At 29.6% G+C, this 27,200-nt stretch overlaps 3 protein-coding genes across 3 annotated transcripts; 2 read left to right on the top strand and 1 right to left on the bottom strand.

Annotated features, from left to right (window-relative positions):
* Window positions 1-12,754: 12,754 nt before the first annotated feature.
* LOC124916255 lies at window positions 12,755-16,449 on the bottom strand. Its single transcript, XM_047456987.1, has 5 exons — window positions 15,857-16,449; window positions 15,419-15,630; window positions 13,583-13,793; window positions 13,428-13,513; window positions 12,755-13,358 (listed from the first exon to the last, which is right to left on the bottom strand). The coding sequence occupies exons 1-5, from the start codon at window positions 16,214-16,216 to the stop codon at window positions 13,034-13,036; spliced, it is 1,194 nt and encodes a 397-aa protein (XP_047312943.1). The 5' UTR covers window positions 16,217-16,449; the 3' UTR covers window positions 12,755-13,033.
* Window positions 16,450-20,690: 4,241 nt separating this feature from the next.
* LOC124916246 (programmed cell death protein 2) lies at window positions 20,691-22,797 on the top strand. Its single transcript, XM_047456979.1, has 8 exons — window positions 20,691-20,797; window positions 20,873-21,354; window positions 21,425-21,522; window positions 21,595-21,683; window positions 21,767-21,988; window positions 22,057-22,127; window positions 22,219-22,333; window positions 22,424-22,797. The coding sequence occupies exons 2-8, from the start codon at window positions 20,885-20,887 to the stop codon at window positions 22,595-22,597; spliced, it is 1,239 nt and encodes a 412-aa protein (XP_047312935.1). The 5' UTR covers window positions 20,691-20,797; window positions 20,873-20,884; the 3' UTR covers window positions 22,598-22,797.
* An 815-nt stretch (window positions 22,798-23,612) lies between these two features.
* Window positions 23,613-27,005, top strand: LOC124920235 (alpha-L-fucosidase 2-like). The gene is made up of 10 exons (XM_047460678.1): window positions 23,613-23,901; window positions 23,971-24,116; window positions 24,188-25,023; window positions 25,091-25,223; window positions 25,300-25,458; window positions 25,547-25,771; window positions 25,848-25,949; window positions 26,028-26,163; window positions 26,269-26,464; window positions 26,549-27,005. Exons 1-10 carry the CDS (start codon window positions 23,661-23,663, stop codon window positions 26,877-26,879), a joined length of 2,505 nt encoding a protein of 834 aa, XP_047316634.1. The 5' UTR covers window positions 23,613-23,660; the 3' UTR covers window positions 26,880-27,005.
* The last annotated feature ends 195 nt before the right edge of the window (window positions 27,006-27,200 follow it).

Here is a 27,200-nt window from a genome sequence, read left to right as displayed (position 1 = left end):
GTATAATATAATATATTTGTAAGATATTATCACAATATTATAAATTGTGATAATATCAATATTATATTATTTAGTTTCTTTATATGTCAATTATAATGTCTATATAATAGACATAATTTATGTAACCATGAATAACAATTCAATATAATCTTTCTCTCTTTAGTTTAACACTTCTGTCATTCATATCACCAGCATAGTCTGAATCCATATATTCAACAACTATAAAATTAACTCGTTGACCACCAAAAATAATAATATAACTTGAATTGTCCGTTAGATATATTAAGATCCATTTGATTGCTTCACAATGTTGTTTACCCAGTTTTACCATTAATTTACTAGTTTGACTCACAACTTGAGCCAAATTTGAATGTGTACAAACTATTGCATACATCAAACAACCAACTACACTTGCATATGGAACATTTGTCATGTCTTCAATATCCTTGTCCGTCTTTGGACATTGTTTAGATAAAAATACTTAAAATGATTCCCCAAAATAGTGGACAATGTTAGAATTAAACTAATTTCATCAATTAAATGAAAATGATAATTTAGATAAATTTAATCCAATCGAAATTCACATTAAATTCAAATGTGTATTAGGATAAAATTTAATCCAAATTAAAATGAATCTGTTAATTCTTTAATAACATTAATTCCTTAAACGGGGTAATTAACAAATATTGAATACATCCAATGTGGTTAATTGTCATTGTAACAATTATGAGTTTATTACTTTTATCGATTGTTATTGATAATTATTGCTAGTAGTAGTTGAAACTATGTGAAGATAAAAAATGAAGAGGCAAGCAATGTTAACCATTGGATGGATGAATTAGTAGTCGTTTGATTAAAGAATTAATGAATGATTTTAAGGTTTAATTTCCAGGTATAAATATCAATTCACTTTAATTAATTTTAACACACTATCTTATCATTTGTCACTCAAGAATTCCAAAAGTTATTTTTCTTATCTTTGTGAGTGTTCTTCGAATTTTTGACTCGCCTATCTTTGTTAAAATCGATGATTGGATTTATGTATCTTTATCATGTTCGATGCGTAATGATTCTAGTGTAGAATCACTACTAGATTTGTTGTATCTTAGGAGACAATCATCTGTAATAAGCTCCAACACAAACGGGAGATGATGAAACTATTTTAATGGAAATATGTGTAACACATGCCTCAAATCATAATTGTATTCCGATGATTTCATTCATTGTATTTAATTAATTTCCTTGTAATATCATTATATGTATATTTTTTGTAATTTTGAACAAAATAATACTAACAATCTTAAAACATTTCTAGTGTGTTAAGCTATATAGTAGTTTGCGCAACCAAAATTTTTTGTCTTTATTGTTTCAGAAATAGGAGTTGCGATGTTGCAAAAAAGATAATGAATCATTTTGATAAGTTAAAATTATTCATCTTGAGGAATAGAAGAATCACTAAAAAGATAAGTCTTTATTGTATAATGTTAATTAACTATTAACAACATTTTTGTGTGTTGTAAAAGCTTAAATGTTTAAGCTAATATTTGTTATATATATATTCTCATAAAAAAATGTATATTAATTATACAATATATAAGTCATTCTCTATTTTAACTAAAGACTTGGTTGATTATTAAGAAACAATACTAACAGGAAAGGACATGGAATTACTCATCCCAAATATGTTTAGTACTTTCTCAACATAGTCTCGTTGAGATAACCACAATTTTATTGAACTTTTATCCTTGTGAATTTTCATTCCAAAAATCATTTTCGTAGCAACTAAGTCTTTAATATCAAACTCCTAACTCAATGCATATATTGTGCAACAATCAACATATCATCCACATAAAGTAACAAAAAAAATAAAAGACTCGCCATCAAGGCTTTTAACATAAATACAACAATTATACTCACATTGTTTATAACCAATTTTAATGATGTAGGAGTCAAATCGTTTGTACCACTATCTTGGAGACTATTTTAACCCATACATCAATTTTTTAACCTGCACATTAGATGTTCACGTCCAAGTTGAGTGAATTCTTCTGGTTGCTTCATGTAAATTTGTTTCACTAAATCACCATACAAAAAACAGTTTAACATTCATCTACTCTAAATGCAAATCACAATTGGCTACTAACACAAACACTACCCTAATTGAAGTATGTTTAACCACCGGAAAAAATAATTTATCATAATTTATCCCCTTATGCTGCAAAAACCTTTTTGTAACAAGTCGAGCCTTAAAATTTTCCCTTTTTTCTGACACTATTGATTTCTTCTTATAGACTCATTTACACTCAATCGTCTTCTTATCCTTAGGAATCTCATCTAACTCTCATGTTTGGTTCTTATGAAAATATTACATCTCTTAAATCATCACACTAATTCATTTATCTTTCATCAGACTCGTAATAACTTTCTGAAAACTTATCTGATCATTAGAATTGATAAGTAGTGTGAACGAAACAATGTCTTCATAATCAAATCTATTATGAGGTCTCACATTTGTGTGTATTTGTCTACTCTAAGTAGACTGTAGTCTTGTAGACTATTTGTATCATGGCATTCAAAAGCTGATTTTGAACTCTCACCCCTATCGAATATCACTATAGGATGTTCTAAATCCATCTCAACCCCGCTAGATTCAACCAATGTTTTTTTAATTGATTTGTAATGTATTTGAAATAGAACAATCTTTCATCATATTGTCTTTGCTCTTTTACAACATAGATTGATCATCAAATATCGCATCTCTGTTTATCACTGTTTTCTTTGTAGTTGTATCCCTTAACACCTTTTTAGAAACCTAAAATGATGCATTGCTTGAAATTTATATCAAGTTTTGATCTTTCATCACTAGGTACAAGAACATTAGTTGGACAAACAAAAATCTTTAAATTATTAAAGTCAATTGCATTATTTTTCTACATTACTTCAGCAACTTTACATCTACAAGATGATTGTAGTGATCTATTAATGAGGTAATCTGCCATATTTAAAGCTTCTACTCAAAAACTTTTAGGAAGTCTCACATTCAATCTTAAGTACCTTGTCTTCTTAGCAATGAATATGTTCATCATTTCTACCACATCATTTTGTTGTGGTGTCTTACATATTGTAAAATTCCTTTGAATATCATGTTTTTCAAAAAAAATATTGAATGACGTATTTGAGTATTCTATACCATTATTAGACCTAAATACTTAGTTTTTTACATGTCTAGTTCTCTTCCTCCGTTTTTCATAGCTTGAATTAATCATAAATAAATTCAGTCTAGAATAATCATAAATAAAAGTCACATAGTACAAAGTTACACTCAATGACAATTCTCTTGTAAGACCACATATGCCGGAATGCACATAATAAAAATCCTTCTATATCGTGCTTATCAAATGCAAAACTAATTTTAGTCTGATTTCTAAGAGCATAAAATTTGCTAAATGTCTCTTTACACCTTTCAACATGTCTATTTTATGTAATTCAACCATTTCTACAATTGCCCATACGCCTAAGACTAGGGCTGCAAATGAGTCAAGCTACTCGTGAGCCGCTCGGTCAAAGCTTGGCTTGAGCTTGACTTTGATCGAGCTCGAGCTCATATAATGCTTGCTCGATGGCTTGTCGAGCTTTTTCGAGCCTAAGTATATAATATATAATTTCTTAATTTAATATTAAAACTCAAATAATATATTTTTCCCTCTCTTTCTCTTCAAATCCCATATGAAGGCCCACAATCCATAAGTAAAACCCTAATTTCTAACATATTTACGACTCTTCATCTAACTTAATCTTCTTCATCTAATCGCCTCTTTTTTTCATTCTCATCTAACCTAATCTTCTTCGTATTTCATTCTCATCTAATCTAATCTTCTTCATCATTTAATCGTCTCTTCTTTCATTCTTCCTTCATTTTCTCTTCCATCTTCACCATTTCTTTCGCTCACTCTTCACCGTTCTTTCACTCTTAATTTTTTCTTCATTCATTCTTCACTATTTTTTTATCTCTTATTCTTTAGTCTTCATATATTTTTCACTCTTCATCTATTCATTTTCTTTTTTTTCGTCTTCACATCGATTTCATTCAGAAGAGGCTTATAGGTAATTAAATTTTTTTTCACTTTTATGATAACTATTGTTTTTGCTTTTTATTTAACTTTGATTTTTTTTACTTTAAGGAAATCCAACAACAAAGAAGAAAGGAAAAAACTATTTTACTGGTGAACTTAGTGGTAAGATAAGTCTTATTTATCTTTTTTTCATGTATTAAAAGAAATTTATGCTTATATATTCTTTTTTTCATGTATTAGGATAAACTTAGACTTCGATTATTCTATACATAGGTTGGATGAATATATATAATAACATTGATTGGTTATAAAAAAAAATTATATAAAAAAAGACGGAAATGATTTTTTTTAATAAATTATATATAATATTGATAGAGATAAATAAGACTTAATATATTATATATAATAAAAATAATATTAAGATATAATAATTAGTTTAGTATAAAAAGAAATAAAAATGGTTAATATTTTATTTATAATAAAAGTATATTATACTTTATATTGAAAAGAGATAAAAAGAAAAGGTTAATATATTATATATAATAAAAATAAATATTATGGATATAATAATTAGCATGTTATAATATATAATTATTTACGGATAAAAATAGTTAATATATTATATATAAAAAAAATGTTTATTATATATAATATTGAAATTGATAAAAAAATGTTAATATATTTTAGAATAAAAGTATAATATATATATATTACAAAATATATATATATATATATATATATATATATATTGTAATATTTAAAGAGAAAAAAAAATTAATATATTTATTATATATAATATGGAGATAAAAAAGGATATATATATATTATATATAATATGTTTAGAGAAAAAAAATAATTTATAAGATTAATAATATATTATAATATATAAAAAAGTAATAAATTGTTGTTATGAGTATGATTCTTTCTATAATGTTTGAATCTTATTATATTTGCACCAAAATAATTCAAATATATATAATAATATCTAATAGTAAGATAAGTTTTCATTATTAAATTCTTATGTTACATACTGAGAATTTTATCACCTATTTAATTAATTTTTCACCTTTTCGGAAAGATAAGACATATTAATTGTTGACGGTATCTACCTCTTAAAGTAAGTTAAATTTTAGCTATTTGTTTTAAAATTTATTTTTTATATTAATTATTTTTAACATTAAACATTTCATATTGTTGAATGCAGGTAGTTGTACGTGTGGTATGATTGAAGAACATGAGTTAAAAAGATTAATATATTGAATGTTCAAACAATTTTTATAATTTTGTACTTTAATTTTTTAATTTTATGTTTTAGAATTTTGATTAGTAATGGTAATTTAATAATGTTTTGAATTATTATGTTTTAGAATTTTGAATAGTTATGATTGTTTCATATTTTAATTTTGAAATATCATGTTTTAAATTATTAATATGTATGAAAGTTTGATATTTTAATTTTATAAATAAATTTGGTTCGAGTTCGAGCTCGAGTTTAAGCTTGAAAATTAAATTTGTGTTCAAGCTTTCGAGTCGAGCCGAGCTTGTAGGTAATATAGTCGAGTCGAACTCGAGCTCAAATTTATAAGCTCGTTCGAGCTCAAGTTCGAGTCGAGCTAATAAATACTTAATCGAGTCGAGCTCGAGCTTTAGCAAACTTGAGCTCGACTCGGCTCATTTGCAGCCCTACCTAAGACACATATGTCATAATTTTGTGACATCATCATTTGACTCAACATAATGAACTTCACATGCTATTATATTTTCCAACAATGTGTAGATATTCTATTAATTCGCTTTTCTTTCATAACAATCAATGCACTTTTACGAATCTTAATGGTTTCTCGATATTCATCTATTTTGTGAGAATAACCATTATCATGTAAAATATATAACGAGATCAAGTTTTTTCTTCACTTCAGATATATGTCTAACATTACAAAGAGTTTTAACAATATCATCATACATATTAAATTTAATTTCATTTATATCAATAATATTACAACATCTATTGTCACATAGTGAACAAAGTCAAAATTACTTAACTTGTATGAATTGAACCATTCTTTGTTGGACATTATGTGATAAGAACATCTTGAATCAAGAATTAATGTAACTTTTGTGTGTAATTGAAAGTACATCACAATCATTTTGTTTTGAGTCATCTTTCTAGATAACGTTCACATATTTGAAAAATTCAACATCATTAGTTGACTTTGGACAATATTTCTTTATATGTCTCGATTCATTGTACTTATAATAACGAAACATCATTTTGCTTCTTGACTTGGATTTAGATTTTTCTCTTTCAGAATGGTAAGCACTAAAATTTTACCTATCCAATTTATAAATTTTAAAATAATTATTTTGAATAAATAAACTCAAAATAATTAAAGTTAAGGCCAATGCATGATTAAATAATTAATTTAAATAATTATTGTTATAATTAAACCCTAAATAATTAAAATAATGGCCAAGTAAAATAAATAAAATAATTTGAGATAAATGTTGTATTCATTTTATCTCAAATTAATTTCAAGAGGTCAAAAGAAATTAAAATAAATAATTTAAAATAAAGTTTGTATCCATTTTATCCCAAATAATTTATTTAGAAAACCTCAAAAATATACAAAAATAAAATAAAATAAATAGGTAACATAAATGTCATATTTATTAAAAAATATATTTATATATTTTATAGGTTAAAAATGGAGCCAAAAGGGATTGAAAAAAACAATTTCAAACAAGCCCTAAGACTAAAAATAAAGTGTGATCTGTTGCCGTCGAAATTGGGAAGATTCAGTGCAGTAGACCCTACATCCATTAGATGAGCGTTGGAAACTCATCCAACGCACAATAGTTAGTCGCGTTGACCGCTGCAACGAAGGAAGCACGCGTTTACAAAGTAGGGAAAGTACTAAAGTGTGCCTCAGCTTTGTTATCCCGAGCGTTGACAGAAAGCTCAAATGCAACGGAGTGCTAACGGAACGCCTAAGCGTTCGCATTTCAACCCAAAGCGACGTCGTTTTGTCTTTGGTTTGTCTTCTTCCTCGTGACGAACAACCATCATCATCGGCCGAAACTTTTGATTTTTCCAAAGTAGAGCTCGACTAATACTCAACAAAAACGGTTGATTCGAAAGCTAAAATGATCACCCTAACACGGTGATCATTTCACCTACAACCATAGGCTTCATCATCCCTTATATCGATCAACTGGATAAAGAACAGACAAAACGTCATTAATGGCTTCTAACTGAAATTCGATCCACTTGGTCGATTAACCGACCTTGTGAGGCAAACCGAAGGCAATGATCTCAATCACAAACCCTCAATCAATTCCATACGAAATCTGCCATTAAAATTTTCAACATTTACTTGAAATTTTTGAATTTTGTGTAAGGATGTATAGCTCGGATTTGGGCATTTATAAATCTTTTAAAAGAGTTCAAAATTTCTTCAACTCATAGTAATCTTCAAATTACATTATAATTCGATTTACAATTTCAAATTAAAATATTTACATTTTAGTTTGACCAATTCTATAAACTACTTGATTGTTCAATTTTTTGATTAGAAAATGATCCTGAGATCATTTATAAGCTTTTTATCGTAACTAATTTGAATCAATCGATCCAAATCAAGGAAACCCAAATTTGATTTTGAAAATTTTCAAAATCAAGTTTCTATTCATGAGTTATAACTCAATAACAGCAACCTAGAAACATTCTCAACATATTTCTAAAAATGTTAAGAGTGCATCCAGACCATTTACAAACAATCATGTTTATGTTTGATCAAAAATTATTATTTTTTTTTATAAAATTAAAAATCTTAGTTCTTGAATAGTTCAAAATGAACAATCAATGTTTATGTTTTGGTTTCATTAAATCATATGAAGTATAAGAAAGTTATTGACAAGCTCCTTACACTTCATTAAACCTTAAAAATGAAAACACGTTTTTTACTTCAAAACTATTTGATTTGAATGGAATATCATCCCGATCGAATGATGCATCGGGATGATATTATAAACGACCATTAGGCCTAGACGAAGCTCCCCATGCCTTTGGATCGAAGGATTATGACCCTAGTCAAATTCATCAAACCTGTAGTTTGATGTTCTTGACAACCGATCGAGAACTTGACCTGGGTTCAATTTCTGACTGAGAAAATTGAACCCTCCCCTTCATCCAACTAAGAAAAATCTAACACATGCTTGATTTTAGACCGAAGATTTCTAGCCCTAACTGAGAGAGATTTTCACACCCTGACTGAGGAATCTCGCACCCGACCGAGAATTCCTAGACTAGGATCAAGAGTTCCTCGCACCCTGACCGAGGAATCTCACACCCGACCAAGAATTCCTAGTCTAGAATTGAGAGCTCCCCGCACCTTGATCGAGGACTCTCCACACCCGATCAAGGATCCTTAGCCTAAGACTAAGAGCCTCCCATACCTTGATCGAGTGTTTCCCACACCCGACCAATAGGTCTCGACCTAGGACCGAGGGTTTTAGCCTGAGACTGAGGGATCGGCACCCTAGACCGAAAGGACCGATCTTAAGGTATGTTTGGTTGAAATTTTGAATTTAAAAAATTATATTTTTTAATTTGAAATTCCAAACCATTTTCTAAAAATCTGGAAAAAAATATATAATATTTTTATAAAAATATTTTGATAAGGGTTTGTTTGAGATTTATTTTTAAAACATAATACCTTAAACTGATATTTTTCAGGTACTTTCATGAACAACTATCGATATCAATCACAAATACCATCATTTAAGTATTATTCTATAATTTTAAATGCAAGAAAAATATATGCATATCTAGGACTTGAAAATAATTTGTTAAATACAACGTAATAAAACCAATTTTTCAAAAGCCAATATTTTATAAGGTAGATATCGTTTTTTAACGGGTACGAATGATATAGTGTAAAAGTCCTTTCCTGAGTTTCATCAAACACCGAATTCAAAAGAATCTCTAGTTAAATATACGTTTATATACGTATACAATATATTTTATTGATTTTAAATTAAAAATCAATTGGAGACTCTTTTATCGAATAAATAATTTTTTTAATTAATTAATTTAAAATATAAATTTCTCTTAATCAAACGATTATTTAATTATCCTAAATTTAAAACCTACATTTATCGAATTTGAAAAGTGTCAGAAGAAATGGTTTGAACCTCTTATTTTTAGATTATTTAAATATGATCAAAAAACAATTATTGTTATAATTAATTTTAAAATGTCGGGACATATTTTTATAAATCTTTTTAAAATAATGTTTTATTAAAAAAATTCTCAACACAAAAACCGATTTTGAAATTTCTCGAAACTCGAGCTTTTTAAGGACTATGGGGTTTTCGAGGTTACAAAAACGCTTTTCTTTTTTCTTTTCCATGACCCTGATTTCTCGTAACATATAAATTGTCGAATTGAGAATTTTCTCATGCATTATGCTTCCGTTGATTTTGAACTAACAGTGTTCTAGTAATATCTTCAACTTTGGTAGTTTCTTTCTCATATGTTAGATTGTTTATCAAGTGCTCATAGAGAGATAGTAATGAGCACCAAAAATCATTATTTTATCCTCATAATCAATAATCACATCAATATGTGCTAGATTCGTGATTATCTAATTGAAAATGTTCACATGCTCATCCAAATTTAAACCATCATTCATCTTCAGCCCATATAATATCTACATCATATACATCTTGGTCGTCAATAATTTAGACATAAACTGACATTCAAACTTTTTTTATATCTCAACTGGAGATAACAGACTCATTAAATGATACACAATTTTATCTTCGAGACAAAGTCGCATGGTCCTGATGCACGTTGTTGCAGTTCTTTCCAATCTTCGTCATTCATTTGTGTTGCCTTTTGAGCATGGAAAACTTTCATCATTATTTGTTGCGCCAACCAATTTTAACTCTCGTTTTTCATAGACCGATATTATTAATTTGATTGAACTTTTCAATTTCAAATTTATCATTTAAAATAGACATTTCAACACACTAAAATATCCACTTAAAACGACAAGTTAGGTAAGCTCCAATAAAAATCAAGTAAATCCAAAACCAAATCAAATAAATCTTCAAGAATTTATTGAAATCTGATATCAAATAAACCTTTTAACTTTTTTTTGACAAACAAATAAGTTCTAAGCTTTTTGATTTATTTTTCACTCCTTTTATTTTAAAAAATTATTAAAGATGTACCATCGTACTTCTCTTCTTTTAATGATCGAACCAAATACTCATTCGAATTGGATATTTCAAATTGATTTGAGATCAAATCAAATTAAGTTTGGAATAGGATTATACAAATTATTTAAACTATTCAAACAAAAAATATCTTTTAATTTATTTTTCTATAAATTAAATTATATTTCACATAAATATAATATATTTTTTATTTATTTATGCAACACTAGTCAATCAATTATTTTTTTCTCATATTAAATTATTTTACTATCAAATATTAAAAATATTTTTTAATTTATTTTTCTATAAATTAAATTATATTTCACATAAATATAATATAGTTTTTATTTATTTATGCAACACTAGTCAATCAATTATTTTTTTCTCATATTAAATTTTTTAACAAATTAGAGATTTTAATAAAAAAAAAATACTAATATAAATAAACAAAAACAATTATGACACTAAATATTTAATAATAATTTTTTATAATTAAACATAATTCATATTACTCAATATAATGAATGATTTAGATTACGAATTTGATAAATATAATTTGAACTTAATACGAATCGGGTAAAACAGATCGGATTTAATCATTTGTTCGCCCCTATCTATTTCTAGTAACAAAAAGAAAACCGAAAACCTCATTTTCAGTTTTTCACCGACTAATAGAGAGGAAGTCTACTTAAAGATTCGACTAGTCAAACAAGTTTCACAATTTCTTATCTTCCAATATTGTGACAATTATCATTACCATTGTTTGGACTTTGGATTGATTAGAGATAAACTATTACTATTATTTTGTAAGGAAATTAATATTAATATCTCATTTCATTTTTTACTATATTTTATTTTATTAAAAATATATAATATTATTATTTTTTATATTATAAAAATATTTAAGTATGTCATAATTTAATAAAAAAAAAATAAAGATATAAACACTTGATATCAATTGATCATATTAATTACATTTATTTTTTAAAAAATTAAAACAACAAAAATTGGATTGTCCCACCAAATTTACACTACAAGATTTATAAATAGATTAGAAATATATTTATCAAACATAAATAATATAAGATAAAAAATTAAATTATTATATACTAACAGTGGATAAAACATTTAGATTAAATATAACGTTTATCTTAATAAATATTATAACATAATATTATTTTTTATATCAATTTTTATGAAAATATTTTTTTTAATCAATTTTTTTAAATAAACTTTTTTCTTATTGTTTTTGTATTTTTAATTTTAATTAATTTATTATAATTTTATTATTAAAATATAATATTTAAAATTAATTATATGAAAAATGACTTATATTATTATTATTATTAAAATTTAATTTTATTAAAATTATTATTAATTATATTTTATTTTAAATAATTATTTGATATTATTAAAATAATTTATTCTAATAAATAAACAAAATTATTATCATTATTTTAATTACAGGAAAACTAGTAATATAATTCTAAACATATATATAATATAAGAGAGATAAAATAAATTTATTAGTGTATGGAGTGAAAATTTGGGTTAGGCCAGTTGGGTTGGACCGTCTCGTCAAATAATTTAGACGGATTGGGTTGAAATATTAACAACTTATTTGAAAGTGGGCCTACACAGGTCAGTCCATTCGAGTCGCGGGTCGGGCTTGGGTTGGCCCAGGGGTTGGCAAAAAATCTAATCTGAGACATATGTTGTATAGCCCTAATTTTTTTATTTTGATGTATATTATGACTATTTGATCGTTTTCTTGAACTCTTGTTTTTTAGAACTATTAATGATTTTTATTTATTTTTATTTTTAGTGAGACAATCCGCAATTGGGTTGGGAATTTTCAGCCCGCCGGGATGGTAGGTCAGCCCGCCATTGACCCGTCAAATGGGTTTTGGTGGGTAAGCCCGCCCGCCATGACCTGACCCATCTGACCTTGGGAATTTTCAGCCCGCCGGGATGGTAGGTCAGCCCGCCATTGACCCGTCAAATGGGTTTTGGTGGGTAAGCCCGCCCGCCATGACCTGACCCATCTGACCGCTCTAGTAGTGAGATAGAACACCCCAATTCCCTCCCACATTCTTCAAAATAAAATATTTAAATACAGAAAAATTTATGATAAAATAAAATTTTATTTTGCTTAAATGAGATAATTCAAATGACTAAGAAGATTATCTCATATGACTCATAAATCAGTTGTAAAGCTAGACTATTTCTGTATGAACTTATAAAGACTCATAAAAGTAATGAATTTGAGTTTTCTCGTACAGTAATATTTTTAGAAGAAAAAAATAACTATCACTTTATTGACTAAATTACTACCAGTGAGGTTGTAGCCAAAGAGTTTTACTCTATCTTACAAATAAAATAACCCAACCAATAACAAATGCAAGAGCAGAAACCCTTTAAAATACAAAAACAAGTAAAAAAAATCATTAGATTATCACTAACAACAAAACAGTGCATCATAATTATCATCATAATCATCTATAATGTTTAATTGGATACTGAAAATGGAGCCAAAATTTTGTTTGAACCAGATGGTTATAATTTTACAAAAATAATCCATCTTGGCTCATACTTGCTTCAATTAAGCTATGGAAAGGAAGATGGTGCTGCCAAACAAAATACATCAACATCATCTTCATGGAGCTCCCTCCCTTCAAATCAAATTAATTAAACAACACCCGATTCCTAATCATATTCAACGATCCAACTCGATCCTCTCATCTCCACTGAGAATAATAATGCGATCGAAAGAATTGGTAATCAGGAAGAACAACCTCAAGACTGTTGAGCCACTTATCCGCAGCTTCCAGCAAACACTTCTCTTTCTCACATTCAGGACTGCTGATCACAGCCGAATCCTTGTACTTGTACGAGGCTAGTCCAAACACTGGCAACGAAACCCTAGATATCGTTTTTTCAACTCCAATATGATACCTTGCAGGAACATAGCTCCTAGAATGTGTCGATAGAGAGTGAAATGTTAAAAATGACGCGTCTAGATCCTTGAGTGTTGAACCAACCGGAATTCTATATATTGGATACCTGCATTTTCGAGTTATATTGCCTAATTAAAATCAGAGAACTCGGCTGGAATAACAAATAAACACGTACCAAGCCACGGATATCCAACTTGCTGGTGATAGATCGCAGCTTCTACACTTGGTAAGCTCCGGAAATTGGGATGCAAGACTCGAAATCTGTTTGTTTCAATACAGCATTATAGAAAAAACATAGAAATCTCTCAAAGTGGAAATTGCTGAACTTGCCTTATCAGCTAGAGGTCTGCGATTATATGGTTGTTCTCGTTCCAAATATTCATATAAAAGCGTCCCTGGTGAACTACAGATGTCAGTTTCCCTTAATGAGAGACTGTTCATCGGCTCGCAATTCATGTTCATCGCATTTTGCCTATCGGCTTCACGGTCACTGTTACCAGCTCTACTAGTGTCTCTTGAAGACTCAACATCACTCTTGAAACTGAAATTGAAATCAGAACAGTATAAACCCATAAGCTGTATGTCCACTATCTGTACAACTTATAAATCTCTAGATGAGTAAAGGCTTGAAAAACACATGAATATTATGAATTTCCAAGCTAAAAAAAGATGAAACAAATAGAAAAGAAATGGACACCTAGAAAAATAATTGTGTGGGAAAAAGAAAAGCGAAGATAACTACTCAACATAACTAAGGAATTGTAGATGTAACTATAAATTTCTCAACACATTATAGCACTAGTATCCAACTGATAACTCTAGTGGAGATAGACGGCGTGCTTCAAACAGATGAATGGTTTGTGCCCTAAATCCAAGCAAAATGAAAAATAGAAAGAAAATAAAAACTAAGAATTTTCGCTAAAATGTATCAATTATTGATATACCTCAGGTGTTCAACTCCGTGGTCAAAGCATACATACAGATTAGTTTTGATTATCCTATAAAGACTTAAATTTTCTGATTTGCTAATATATGAAGAAATCAGATCATTATAGATCAACCTTAAATTGTGGTCCCTCAACCATTTCATATGGGATTCTGTACTATTACTTTCAAAAATGAAAACAGCAAACAAACTTAGCAACAAGCATTATAAGTTCAGTAGACAGTGATTTAAGGTTAAAAGAATCTTCATGAGAATGCATTGTAGTAAGCACTTCTAGTAGGCATAAGTATCACAACAAAGAAGGATCAAGTTGATCCAAGTATACGGTCCTCTAAGAATGTGGACAATTTTATATCAACTATCAAGAGTTGCCAAAGTGACAAGGAAATAAGTTTAAAGAAAAAAATAAAGCTCCGTTGTAAGTGTGCTCTTAGTCTTCCAGAGTCATCTAACTTATCATCTCAAAGCTTTGTGTTGGAGGGTAGATAATTTAGGGTGCCATAAGAAGGAGCTTTGTTAGGCTAATAGTACAAGAAGACTCCTAAATCAATTTGCATAGAGAAATAGGCTAATAGCTACTGAATTCTATAATAAACAAAAAAAAAACTCAAATGTCCAAATTTCACCTTCTTCCATTTATCAGTGCATGTTATAGGAAGGTCACATAGACTTCAAAAGTAATAGTAGCACAGTTGCAGTTGTAAAGAAAGATGGTCTAGGCTTGTAAGTAAAACTCAACCAAAACTTCAGGTAACAGAAGAATTAGGTGTGCCCGTTTCATGGAGTATCAAGGATACATCATGACATGCTGGCAACTTTAAGCTAGAAATCATACTTCTTCTGAGAGAACTTGGCTGCAAAATGCAATTCCAGAGGAAGTACCCCCATTCATTAGGCTAATAAAGAAAGACAAGTAATTTCTGATTAATCTGTAACAAAATACACGCGATGGCGAACAGAAAAAATATCGATAGTCACCAAAGCTAGGTTAACCCCAATCAGCTAGCAGTTGAGTTTCCCGGCCTGGAGAAAAGAACTGGTTCGGTATACCGTATACCACGAGAATAAACTACATGCAACCACAGAATAGGCATATTTGAAAATGGTATTCAGCAATACAACCATATTATACATCAAGGAATTTCCTGAACGTAAACAACTAAGAATACTGCAGGATAAACAACATAAAGTGATAACCTTGGACGGTATAATTCACATACCTACACCTAGAATTCGACTTCTCTTTGTCCTCGTACAATTGTATGCCTGATAAGAATGGGACATAATATTGTGTGACAGACTCAACCCCATTCAACAATAGTGGCACTCCTGCTCCATAAGCACTCCACTCACTAAACGAATTCCATAGATCGCCAAGTGAATAAAAAGGACGTAACTCAGCTTCTCCAGTCCTCCTACCTCGAACATTCGCCTGCAATTCAAAATGTCAATAAATAAACATCTGTATTCTATCACGGATTGTAAGCTTATGAGTAAGGAGCTGAATCTCTGAACAGTTTGGATAAGCAAATTACAGCTGAAACAAAAGAATTCTATATCTTCTATTCTAATTGTGATCTCTATCTATCTATCTATCTATCTAGCTAGCTTAAAGTGCTTACAAATATCATAAACCATAAATCAAAATCTTTTGATACCTCAGGACAATGTTGAACAGGAATTAACGGAGTGACTGATTCCACGAGACGATCTAAATTAGTCACGGTAATCGCAGGTACTGGAGGAGGCGGCGGAGGAGGAGGAGGAGATGAACAGGGAGGAGGCGGCGGCGGCAGCGTAGACAGTTTAGATAATGCTACCGCTGCCGCTGTATCATCAGAATCAGTCCGATTCTCCGTATCCACCGTCACTACCGCCATAACCGTCTGTTCCCTCACCTGCGTATTAAGTTTCTGTTGCTGCTGAAGCAACAGCCGTTGCTGTCGCCGGACCTGTGGATTGTAAAATCGGTCGGCGCCGCGAGTTCTCGAGACAGTAAAACCTCCAACACCAGACATTATTATAAATTACCCTTCCTGTATGTAAAATTAAAGAATATTTGGAAGGATATATGAATTAGTGAAGGATCATGAGTTTTTCACAGATCGAAAATGAGAGCGGTTAGGGTTTTGAGAGGTTTTGTGATGATGATGATGATGATGAGAGAGAAGAAGACGAACGGCCATTACAGAGCGGTTACCACCGGCGGCTTCCGCCAGGCAAGATCTTAAGCCGCTACTCTAAAAACCAAATCTTTGATAACATTTTGACTAGTTTAATTAGTCAAATTCTTTTCAAACAAATCAATAATTTATATATCAATTGAAATTAAATATATATATTTTTTTTAAATAATAAAATTAAATTAATCATTTACTAAATTAAATGAAATGAGATTTATTAACATAAATATCTTAATCACTATTATTTATGTTAATAAATCTATTTATTTAATATATGTCTAATTCTTCACTCCATTAATAATCATTTATTTAGTGTATATTTTTTTCCTTTTAAAAATATAGTTTATAAATTTGTTCTTTTAACTAATTTGTATTAAAATTTATTAATTTATAATTTTGTGACAATTGATTGGAATGCCAATATCAAGGTACATTCTTTTTCGAAACCATCAGGTTCGGGAATCCGGAACCATCAAGTTAGGTTCGGGAAATCTGCTTAGTCATTTGTTTAATGGAAACATGTTTTTTTCATTGCTAATAGGTGAAAGAAATAAATTATTTAATAAATTTGTTCTATATATTGTCTAAAAAATTTGTTAAGATAATATTTTTGATATTCATTTCTTATGTAAGACTATTTATAAATAATCCAATCATATTTTTTTTATTATATATATTAAATAACTCCATAAACTAATATTCATATATATCCCTAATATATTTATTTTAATATATATAATAATTATATTTATAATTAACTCATTAAATTGAGGTAATTTAAGTTGTAAGAATTATTTTGAAGAGACAAAAATATTATTCATAAATTGAGTAGGTGACATAGTTGTGAGGTCATACTATCTATATATGATATTTATATACTTCTATTTATAATTATTAATTATTAATTTATTTAATTTTTCTAATACAATGAGTCACATGTTTAAATGATTGCTACATTAATAATAGAATATTTATGCAATTCTATGGAAAACAATAAATATTCCTATTTTGGGTACATTTAATAAGAATTGAGAAACTTAATTACAGAGATTATATTGATTTCTATGTTAAGAAATTTAGATTTATTATATAATTTGAAAATTACTACTATAACTTATATAACATGTGATTAAAGGAAACATTTACTAATTAGTATCATCTAATAAAAAAGATGTTTATCTTAAGAGTTTTATGTCTCATTTCTGATATTCTATTATCACTAAGTTAAAAAAAGGAGTATAATTTTAGTTAGTGGCAATAATTTGTTTGTGTTAATAATATATATATATATTATATATATATATATATATATATATATATATATATATATATATATATAATTCAAGTAAAATAATGAACACGTATTAATTTAATATTATATTGATTTTAATTAGAGACACTCATTTAACTCTCACTATTTATAATTTTTAAATAGAGAAATGATTAGGTGAGGGAATGACTTGGAATAATCTTTTTCGCTGAAAAAATCAAATAATTTCTCTTTTTTCTCTCTTTTCTCTCACTTTTACATTTTCTAACCAATGAAGGTAATTCTCTCACCAAATTCCATCTCTTTATCACTCCTCTTTTAAATATTGAGAAAACAAAGTACTGATTCACCAAATTAATGTATAATAGTTAATCTGGTTTGTGATTAATTATTATAATTACAGTATAATTAAATGAAATTAAAATAATATTTTAAGAAAAATATATCTATTTCATAAATAAAATAAGGGTTTAAATGTTTTGGTTCGATCCTCAAATGAAGCCCAACTAGTATAAATAATTTTATTTTTTGACAAGCCCAACACTTCTACTAACCCATTATCCATAACCCTAATTTTATTTTCCAGAGGAGAGGAATTATGATTAAAAATTGTAAGTATAATTCTAATAAAATTCAAATCAATTTTATTTTATAATATATAATTTTATTTTTTTTATTCAAAATTTAATTTCAATATATATATTTTCCACACAAAATATTTTAATATTTTATCATTTACAATATTTTTTATGACCCATAACCATTATATTTTTTCTTAAATATTAACTTTTGTCATTAAGATCATCTATCAGATTAAAAACTTTTAACACTTAAGATATATAGTTATATGTGTGAAACAAATATCATAATAATATATAAAGAAATGATTAGGGGAGGGAATTTGGTAAAGGAATGACTTGGCATAATCAAAAATCAAATAATTTTTCTCTTTTCTCTCTTTCCTCCTACTTTTACATTTTTCAACCAAGGAAGATAATGCCAAGTCATTCCCTCACCAAATTCCCTCTCTCTATCACTCCCTATACCCCTAATATATATTAGATTATTTTTATTATATTTTTTCAAATATAAAAATTAAAATTAAATTACACTAATATAGTTTTTTCAACAATTTTATATGATTTTGTTTTATTCCTAATTTGTACTTAATTTATTTTATGACTCCTAAATAGATGTTAGCATAAATGTTGTAAAAGAACCGGGGCACGAGCACATCACAAAAATCCCAACTTGAAATTTGACTTTGGAATTTGTATGACCAACTCTCTTTTGTCCTAGTAGGGGTAAATATGTATTATATATATATATATTTAATCCGTACACCCTAATAAATAAACGATAAAATTACAATATATATGTATTGAATTTTAATTTATAGATTTTTGATATTATGAACATTTATTTTGTCATTTCAATAAATTTTATTTATTTTTATTGAAATAAGTGATATGATTTAATTAAATATCATTCATTATTTTTATAAATTTTTAATTTTTGAGTCTGGACACTATTTTGTTTTTCAATCTAAAAATCACCAAATTTGAAAGCTATACATTGGAGTAATGCAAGACTAATTTAATATTGAAAATTTAAAATTGTTGAACATAATATTCATTTATTTATTTCTCAATCTATTTTAATTTATAAAATTTCAAAATTCAACTATACCAAATTCTTAAAACAGAGTATGTTTGTGAATGTGCACAAAGAACATCATATTCTTTTCTACTCTCCAACAAAACACTAAACTAACAAAAAAAAATTAAAAATTAAAAAATTAAAAAAAAATCTTTTATTTAAATAGAGTATGTTTGTGTATTTTTATTTTTTATTTTTTAAGAAAAGAAGAACTATTGACAATTTTAAAATCGAAAATCAATCGATCTCATATGAGCGTGGTGCATCTCAGACGAGCTGATACGACCAAAGCAGTTTGTGGCAGTGCTCGTGCCAATCAATCTAATGTTTTAAAAATAGATTATTCAATAAAAGAGATAGTACATCTATGAAAGTTTGACGGTCCTATGCAGTTGCATGTGTTTTAGCCTTCGATATAAATATAACAATATTATTGATTATATATTATATTATTAATTTTCTTTTCTTTCATATTAAATATTATATATATATATATATATATTATAATAGATGTATATAACTTTTTTTTATCTCATTTTATAATTTTTTTCATAAAAATATATTATTTTTACAATTCTATGGCCACAAAATTTAAATTTGTATTGCTCCAATTCTTAGGTCCGATTATGACCTGAAGCTAAAAGTGATAGTTGCGATATGCTTAGGATCGATTATAGTATGAAGCTAAAAGTGGTGGTTGAGATCTGCTCAGGACTGATCTTGGTCTAAAGGTGGTGGTTGCGATCTACATTTATATCGTTAAGGTGCTGGGCCGAAAAGCAACTCTCTATCTCTATAATCCATTAATTGGGTAAAAGGATTTAGGTTAATTCTAGTTTTAGATTTAATACTATTTTAAAATTAAAATAATAGAATTTATATAAGTTTATGACTAGATTAAAAAATAAATAAAATTTTTACGTGTAATATAAATTAGTGAAAAATTAACACGGTTATATATTTTTTCCATTTAGATAAATATAACATAATTTTACAACATCATAGATATATCCCCCAACATATTTTTAATTAGGGAATGAAATTAAAAAATGTAAAAAATGACCCAACCCCATATATAAATATACCCCATATATAAATATAGTATTCTCTCTTATTTTTAAATATAAATTAATTATATATACAATATTGATATATATATATATATATATATTAATATCTTATTTAAATATTAATTTAATTGAAAAACAGGACCCATGTTAATAAATTTAATAATATTTCATTTCATCTTAAAGTTTTTCCAAACAGGACTCATGTTATGCCTCTACATCTCAGCCGTCTGTCTGTCTGTCATCCAGCGGCTCAATATCCACACGTGAATTTAAAGAAAAACCTAAAACCCGTCTTCTTTCTCAGCCCTGGACCAAACGCCTCCATTAGTTAGTTAAAATGACTTCCTGAAGGCCACCTCAAATCCGGTAACAACCGCCGCCGCCGTCAACTCACAGCAATCTCCGATCACTTTTCCGGTAAGCTCTCTGTTTCAATTTCTCCCTTCATAGGTAGTTGTACTGCACAGACTCTGAACTATCTTTTGTTCGAAGTTCACTTTGAACATGTCTGAAGATTGGGATAAGCTAAAGGATATCCATATATCATCATTTGACGAGGAAGAAGAAGAAAATGAAGAAGTTCAAGTTAAAGATAACGGAGACGTCGATTCATCCGATTACACTGAATTCGATGAATTCGATGATGACGATGAAGACGGAGATGAAATTCCAATAACTCTAGGTTTTCTTGAGAAACCTAAGAACAATTGGTCATTACTTCGTCAGTTGTTTCCAAGCAAGGCTGGCGGTGTTCCTGCTTGGTTGGAACCGATAAATTTGCCTTCTGGAAGATCAAGTTTATGCGATATCTGCAGCGAACCTTTACAGTTCTTACTTCAGGTTTATGCACCATTTTCTGATAAGGATTATGCTTTTCATCGTACCTTGTTTGTGTTTATGTGTCCATCGATGACTTGTCTTAACCAAGACCAACATGAACAATGGAAACGCCTTCCAGAGAAAGCATCTCGCAGGTATGTTTTAACAGATGGTAATATGGATTTTATACTTGGCTTTCTTCTGATTGATTGATATCTTGTGAAGTGTGAAGGTTTTTCGATCCCAACTTACTCGATCGAATCCTTTTTACTCAAAAGAGGCTCCAAAATACAATGGAACTGATGAACCTTCTATAATTGGAGGTATTAACTGATTGTTTGCGTTTTTCATTGACTGTTTTTATTGAGTATTAAGTTTGCTGCTTATTTTGTTAGCTTCACTCTGTAATTGGTGTGGTACATGGAAAGGAGATAAAGTTTGCAGCAGCTGCAGAAAAACGCGGTATTGTTCAGAGAAACACCAGGTATTTAACAGATAGAATTAGCAAAACGGTTCATAATCGTCTTATATTTGCTGAAATCTCGAATCAAATGTTGGTGTTTGCAGAGCTTGCACTGGAAGTCTGGCCATAAAATCGATTGTTGTCAACTCGACGCAGCTTCTCAGTCATCTAGCTGCACAGGAAACAAAACCACCTGGCCCCAATTTGAGATTATTAATGAAGATGAAGTCCTTGAAGAAGAAGAAGAAGAAGAGGGACTGAACAATTCATTGGTTGTTGGAAGTAAAATCGACGAATCAGTCAACTCAATGCTGCATGATTTTGAGGTAAAGATTATTTGTAAATATAAGTTTTAGTGATTTCTCAAAACACTCTTGAAAATTTGTTAAAACAGGGAGATGCTGACAAACAGAGTTGGGTATCGTTTCAAGATCGCATTGGCCGCGCCCCAGAGCAAATAATGAGGTAATTGATGGAAAATGTTTCGATTTTGCTTATGATTCTAAAGTGTCATCAGTTTTAAAACTAACTAAATGTTATAAAATTTGAATAACAGATACTGTAGGCATGAAAAAGCTAAGCCCCTTTGGCCTATGCACAGCGGTCGACCATCAAAGGCTGATATTCCCAATTGCAGCAGCTGTGGTGGCCCTCGAGCTTTTGAATTCCAGGTATATTTGTTAGCTCTGAGGTTTTGTTTTGTTTTGTTTTGATCTTTCATTAATTGTTAGCTGAGATTGTAATTCTATGTTTGATTACAGATATTGCCACAACTGCTTTATTATTTTGGCGTGAAAAATGATGTTGACTCTTTGGACTGGGCATCGATCGTTGTTTACACATGCGAAAATTCGTGTGAAGGAAGTTCGTCGTATAAGGAAGAATTCAGTTGGGTTCAACTTGCTTCGCAGACGACGACTACTACTACTGTTTGATAAATTATAGTAATTGTTTTCCAAATTACACAATTTTGGTTTCTAAGATGCATTGCCCCAAATTTTGTAGTTGTCTTTTAATTTTGTTTTGTTTTCAATGATATTTGATTTGGAATCTGGAGTTCTGTTCTAATTCCATTGTTCATTGTTTGTTTGAAACTATAATATTAATTTAAACTGTTGCTTGTTGATTTTGAGTTGAATCTTGTTTTGGTTTTCTTTTCTAAATTAAAATTGTATGATTTAAAAGAGATTAATAACTAGTATATTCTTACAAATTTACAATTTATTTGATTTTATATAATTGTATAGGGGATAAAGTAAATTTATATCTATATATTGAAAATTAAATTATTATTTATTTGATAAATCAATTATAACTAATTTATATTTATTATTAATTTTATTATATTATATTTATAATAATTCTTTTAAAGTTATTTTTATCATTTAAGTATTCTATAACTGAAAATTAGTATTTTGTTAATAGAGATGGAAGTAAACTAAAAGAATAACTTATATATCAAATTAATCTAACTTAACTTTAAACTGATATTTATAAAACTGTTAAACCAAAAGTCAAACTCCCTAACTGATCAATCAGGATTAAAATTTAAAATATATTTATCTAAATAATTTTTAAATATTAGAGTACAATATAAATAGTTGTTAAAAATAAATATTTATTTTAAATGATTTAATAATAAATTTTAGGAATAAAATCATTTAATATAATATTTGTCGGCATATTCTATCCAGTTCCCACGTGTTCTTGTTGGCTGTTATGGGAGAAATAATGGTCTCTCTCTTTTCTTTGTCTTTCTTTCTTTGCTTCTCTAATTTAAAAAAGAAAGTTAAGTTTGATTAAAATATATTAATAATACTTTCTTTTGATTAATATGTATAAATTTAATATTTTAATAATATAAGTTAATTTAAAACAAATTATTCACTAAAAAAACCAGTAATGAACAGTAATCAGTTCTTCACTGATTCTGCATGAGAGAGAGAGATTGATAACCAGAAGCTTAACAATGTACACTGGTAAGAGAAGATCTCTGAAATGGAGATGGAGAAGAAGGAAGAAGAAGAAGAGAGAGAATGGACTCTAGTCCAGAGACCATTAGATAAGGATTTATGGAAACCAACCTTCATTGAAGAAGTAGAATTTCCACCTCCGCAGCCTCTCAAAATCAACTTCAACAATCCAGCCAGCCATTGGACCGATGCAATCCCTATCGGCAATGGCCGTCTCGGAGCCATGGTTTGGGGCGGCGTCATTTCCGATTCTCTCAATCTCAACGGTACGTACTTCATTAGATCTCGCCCTAACCATCTTCTTCACCACTAAATCATTAGATTTTTGTTCGTAGAGGACACTCTTTGGACTGGAAATCCTCATGATTACACTAACCCTAATGCTCCAGCAGCATTATCTGAAGTTAGAAAACTCGTTGATGACGGAAAATACGCTGAAGCTACTGATTCAGCTGTTAAATTGTCAGATAGTCCATCAGAAGTATGACATTTTTATCTCATTATTCATTAATCGAATGAATTTATAAATTATAACTAAACATTTTTTTCTAGGTTTACCAGTTTCTGGGAGATATGAAGCTGGAATTTGATGAATCTCATGGTGAATATCGTAAAGAGACTTATAAAAGAGAACTCGACTTAGACAATTCGTTAGCGAGAGTGACTTACTCAGTTGGAGAAGTTGTATTCACAAGAGAGCATTTCGTTTCATTTCCTGATCAAGTAATTGTCGTAAAGATTTCCTCTAGCAAGTCAAATTCTCTGTCGTTTACTGTCTGTTTCGATAGCAAGATGCATCATCAATCGTATTCGAAAGGAAATAACAGGATAGTCATGGAAGGAAGTTGCCCCGGGAAGAGAATACCACCGAGATTGAATTTTGAAACCGATAATCCAAAGGGAATTCAGTTTACAGCGATTCTTGATATTCAGACTAGTGATGGTGATGGTTCTGTACATGTTTTGGATGACCGGAAGCTGCAAGTTAAGGACTGTGATTGGGCTGTTATGCGGTTGGTTGCATCCTCTTCCTTTGAAGGACCATTTGTAAAGCCTTCAGAATCGAAAAAGGATCCTACTTCAGAGTGTCTAAGAGTATTGGATTCGATAAAAAGCTTGTCGTATAGCGAGCTTTACGCCAGACACTTGGATGACTACCAAAGCCTCTTTCATCGTGTCTCGTTTCAGCTCTCAAAGGACTCCAAAAGTGTTGGAGAAGAAAAGATCACAGCTGATAGAGTGAAATCTTTTGGAGATGATGAAGATCCTTCTTTAGTTGAACTTTTGTTTCAATATGGTCGATACTTGCTTATTTCTTGCTCGAGACCTGGAACCCAAGTGGCCAATCTTCAAGGAATATGGAACAAGGACATCGAGCCACCATGGGAGTACGATTTCATAGTTTTTATTTGTACCATCATTCAAATATTAGTACGTTTAACATTTTTTTTACAGCGGAGCACAACACCTGAATGTCAATCTTCAGATGAACTACTGGCCGTCACTCCTCTGCAACCTTCACGAGTGCCAGGAGCCGTTATTTGATTACATCTCCAATTTATCAGTCAATGGGAGTAAAACAGCCAAAGTAAGACAGTATTGAAATTTTCAGAAGAGTTTTGAACAGAAATTTGTAGTAAATGAAATAATTTTGTTCTTGTTAGGTAAATTATGAGGCGAGAGGTTGGGTGACACATCAAGTGTCGGATATATGGGCTAAAACCAGCCCAGATCGAGGTCAAGCCTTATGGGCTTTGTGGCCGATGGGTGGAGCATGGCTATGTACACATTTATGGGAGCATTATTCCTATACAATGGACAAAGTGAGATCATCTCATCTATGTCTAACCATCTCTAATGCATTTTAGTCATTGTAGCCATTTTGTTTTATTTAGTTTTGGTTATATTCAGGAATTTCTTGAACACAAGGCATATCCACTGATTGAAGGTTGTGCTTTATTTCTATTGGACTGGTTAATTGAAGGCCGTGATGGGTTTCTTGAAACAAACCCATCAACATCTCCCGAGCATATGTTTATTGCTCCGGATGGAAAACCTGCCAGTGTGAGTTATTCGTCAACAATGGACATAGCAATTGTTAAAGAGATCTTCTCCATTGTTGTTAATGCTTCTCAGGTAGATAAACCTTCTATTATTCATGTCTATTATCTATTCTATGCTTCAAGTAAAAAGAAAACTGTTAAAACTGCAGGTTTTGGGTAAAAAGGAGGATGATTTAGTTGGAAGAGTAGTTAAAGCTCAGTCAAAACTTCCTCCAACCAGGATTTCTAGAGATGGATCCATAATGGAATGGGTAAATTTTATCCTTAATAATATTAATCTTCTATTCTCAAGTAAGAAATTGATCCTTTTTTTTAATCTTTTGTCGCAGGCACTGGATTTTCAGGACCCCGAGGTGCATCATCGGCACGTGTCACATCTATTTGGATTGTTTCCTGGACATACAATAACACCCGAGAAAAATCCTGACCTGTGTAAAGCTGCAGATTATACTCTCTTTAAAAGAGGTAAGTTTGTTATTTATTTTTCAAATCTATGGAAATTTATCAACGATTGTTTCCAAATGGTCCATTATCTTGCACCTGACATGAAACATGGGCTTGAAATAACAGGGGAGGAAGGTCCGGGATGGTCAACAACATGGAAAACCGCATTGTGGGCCCGTCTCCGTAATAGTGAGAATGCATATAAAATGGTTAAACATTTATTTGTGTTGGTAGATCCTGAAAACGAGTCTGCCTATGAAGGGGGTCTTTACAGTAACCTGTTCACTGCACATCCACCTTTCCAAATTGATGCCAACTTCGGGTAATTTGAGCCCAATTTTTAAATGTTAAAGTAACAACTATGTGGAAGCTGAATTGAAATGTTAATAATGATTGTTTGTGTTAGGTTTTCGGGTGCATTAGCAGAAATGCTTGTTCAGAGCACATTGAAAGATATCTATTTACTTCCTGCTCTTCCTCGCGAGAAATGGGCAAACGGTTTAGTCAAAGGACTAAAAGCACGAGGCGGCACCACCGTTAATCTATGTTGGAAAGAGGGAAATCTGCACCAAGTGGGTATTTGGTCAAAAGATAAGAAATCCATTTTGAAACTGAACTATAGAGGGATTACAGTTGTGACTAATACTTTGCCAGGAATGATTTATACCTTCAATAACCGCCTCAAATGCATTAATACATGCAATTTGTCGGATGCTGCTGCGAAGGCTTACTTTTGACACGAAGATATTGTTGTTCTGTATTTAAACTCGACTTTGATGTTTGTTATTATGAGTACGAAGGTCTCATGAATGTATGCTTTAAATTAGATGGTTAACTTATATATGAGTGTTGTAGTTTACCTTGAGTTGAGATTTGAATGTTTAAGCCAAAATAAATAGAAACGGACTCATTTCAATTCAAGTATTTCAAGATTTGCATTATTTGAAAAGTTGCAAAATTTGAAAGACTGATCCAAATAAACATGAAAAGGAATCACAAATGATTTTGAAACTATTAGACCCGAACTCATAGATCGAATAGCTAAGTAGGAAAGTTTT

This window comes from Impatiens glandulifera, chromosome 1, assembly GCF_907164915.1.
Source record: "Impatiens glandulifera chromosome 1, dImpGla2.1, whole genome shotgun sequence".
NCBI lineage: Eukaryota > Viridiplantae > Streptophyta > Magnoliopsida > Ericales > Balsaminaceae > Impatiens > Impatiens glandulifera.
This window is presented reverse-complemented; position numbering and strand designations above follow the sequence as displayed.

Bases quoted from the DNA above. Each gene is read 5' to 3' on its own strand.
- LOC124920235 (XM_047460678.1), top strand. From the start codon at position 23,661: ATGGAGATGGAGAAGAAGGAAGAAGAAGAAGAGAGAGAATGGACTCTA. The intron at 25,459-25,546 runs GTGAGATCATCT...GGTTATATTCAG, and splicing joins ATTCCTATACAATGGACAAA to GAATTTCTTGAACACAAGGC. The intron at 26,465-26,548 runs GTAATTTGAGCC...TGTTTGTGTTAG, and splicing joins CAAATTGATGCCAACTTCGG to GTTTTCGGGTGCATTAGCAG.
- LOC124916255 (XM_047456987.1), bottom strand. From the start codon at position 16,216: ATGTCTGGTGTTGGAGGTTTTACTGTCTCGAGAACTCGCGGCGCCGAC. The intron at 15,631-15,856 runs GTATCAAAAGAT...TTTGAATTGCAG, and splicing joins CTGTTCAACATTGTCCTGAG to GCGAATGTTCGAGGTAGGAG. The intron at 13,794-15,418 runs GTATGTGAATTA...TTTCAATTTCAG, and splicing joins AAGTCGAATTCTAGGTGTAG to TTTCAAGAGTGATGTTGAGT.
- LOC124916246 (XM_047456979.1), top strand. From the start codon at position 20,885: ATGTCTGAAGATTGGGATAAGCTAAAGGATATCCATATATCATCATTT. The intron at 21,523-21,594 runs GTATTAACTGAT...TTATTTTGTTAG, and splicing joins TGAACCTTCTATAATTGGAG to CTTCACTCTGTAATTGGTGT. The intron at 21,989-22,056 runs GTAAAGATTATT...TTGTTAAAACAG, and splicing joins CAATGCTGCATGATTTTGAG to GGAGATGCTGACAAACAGAG.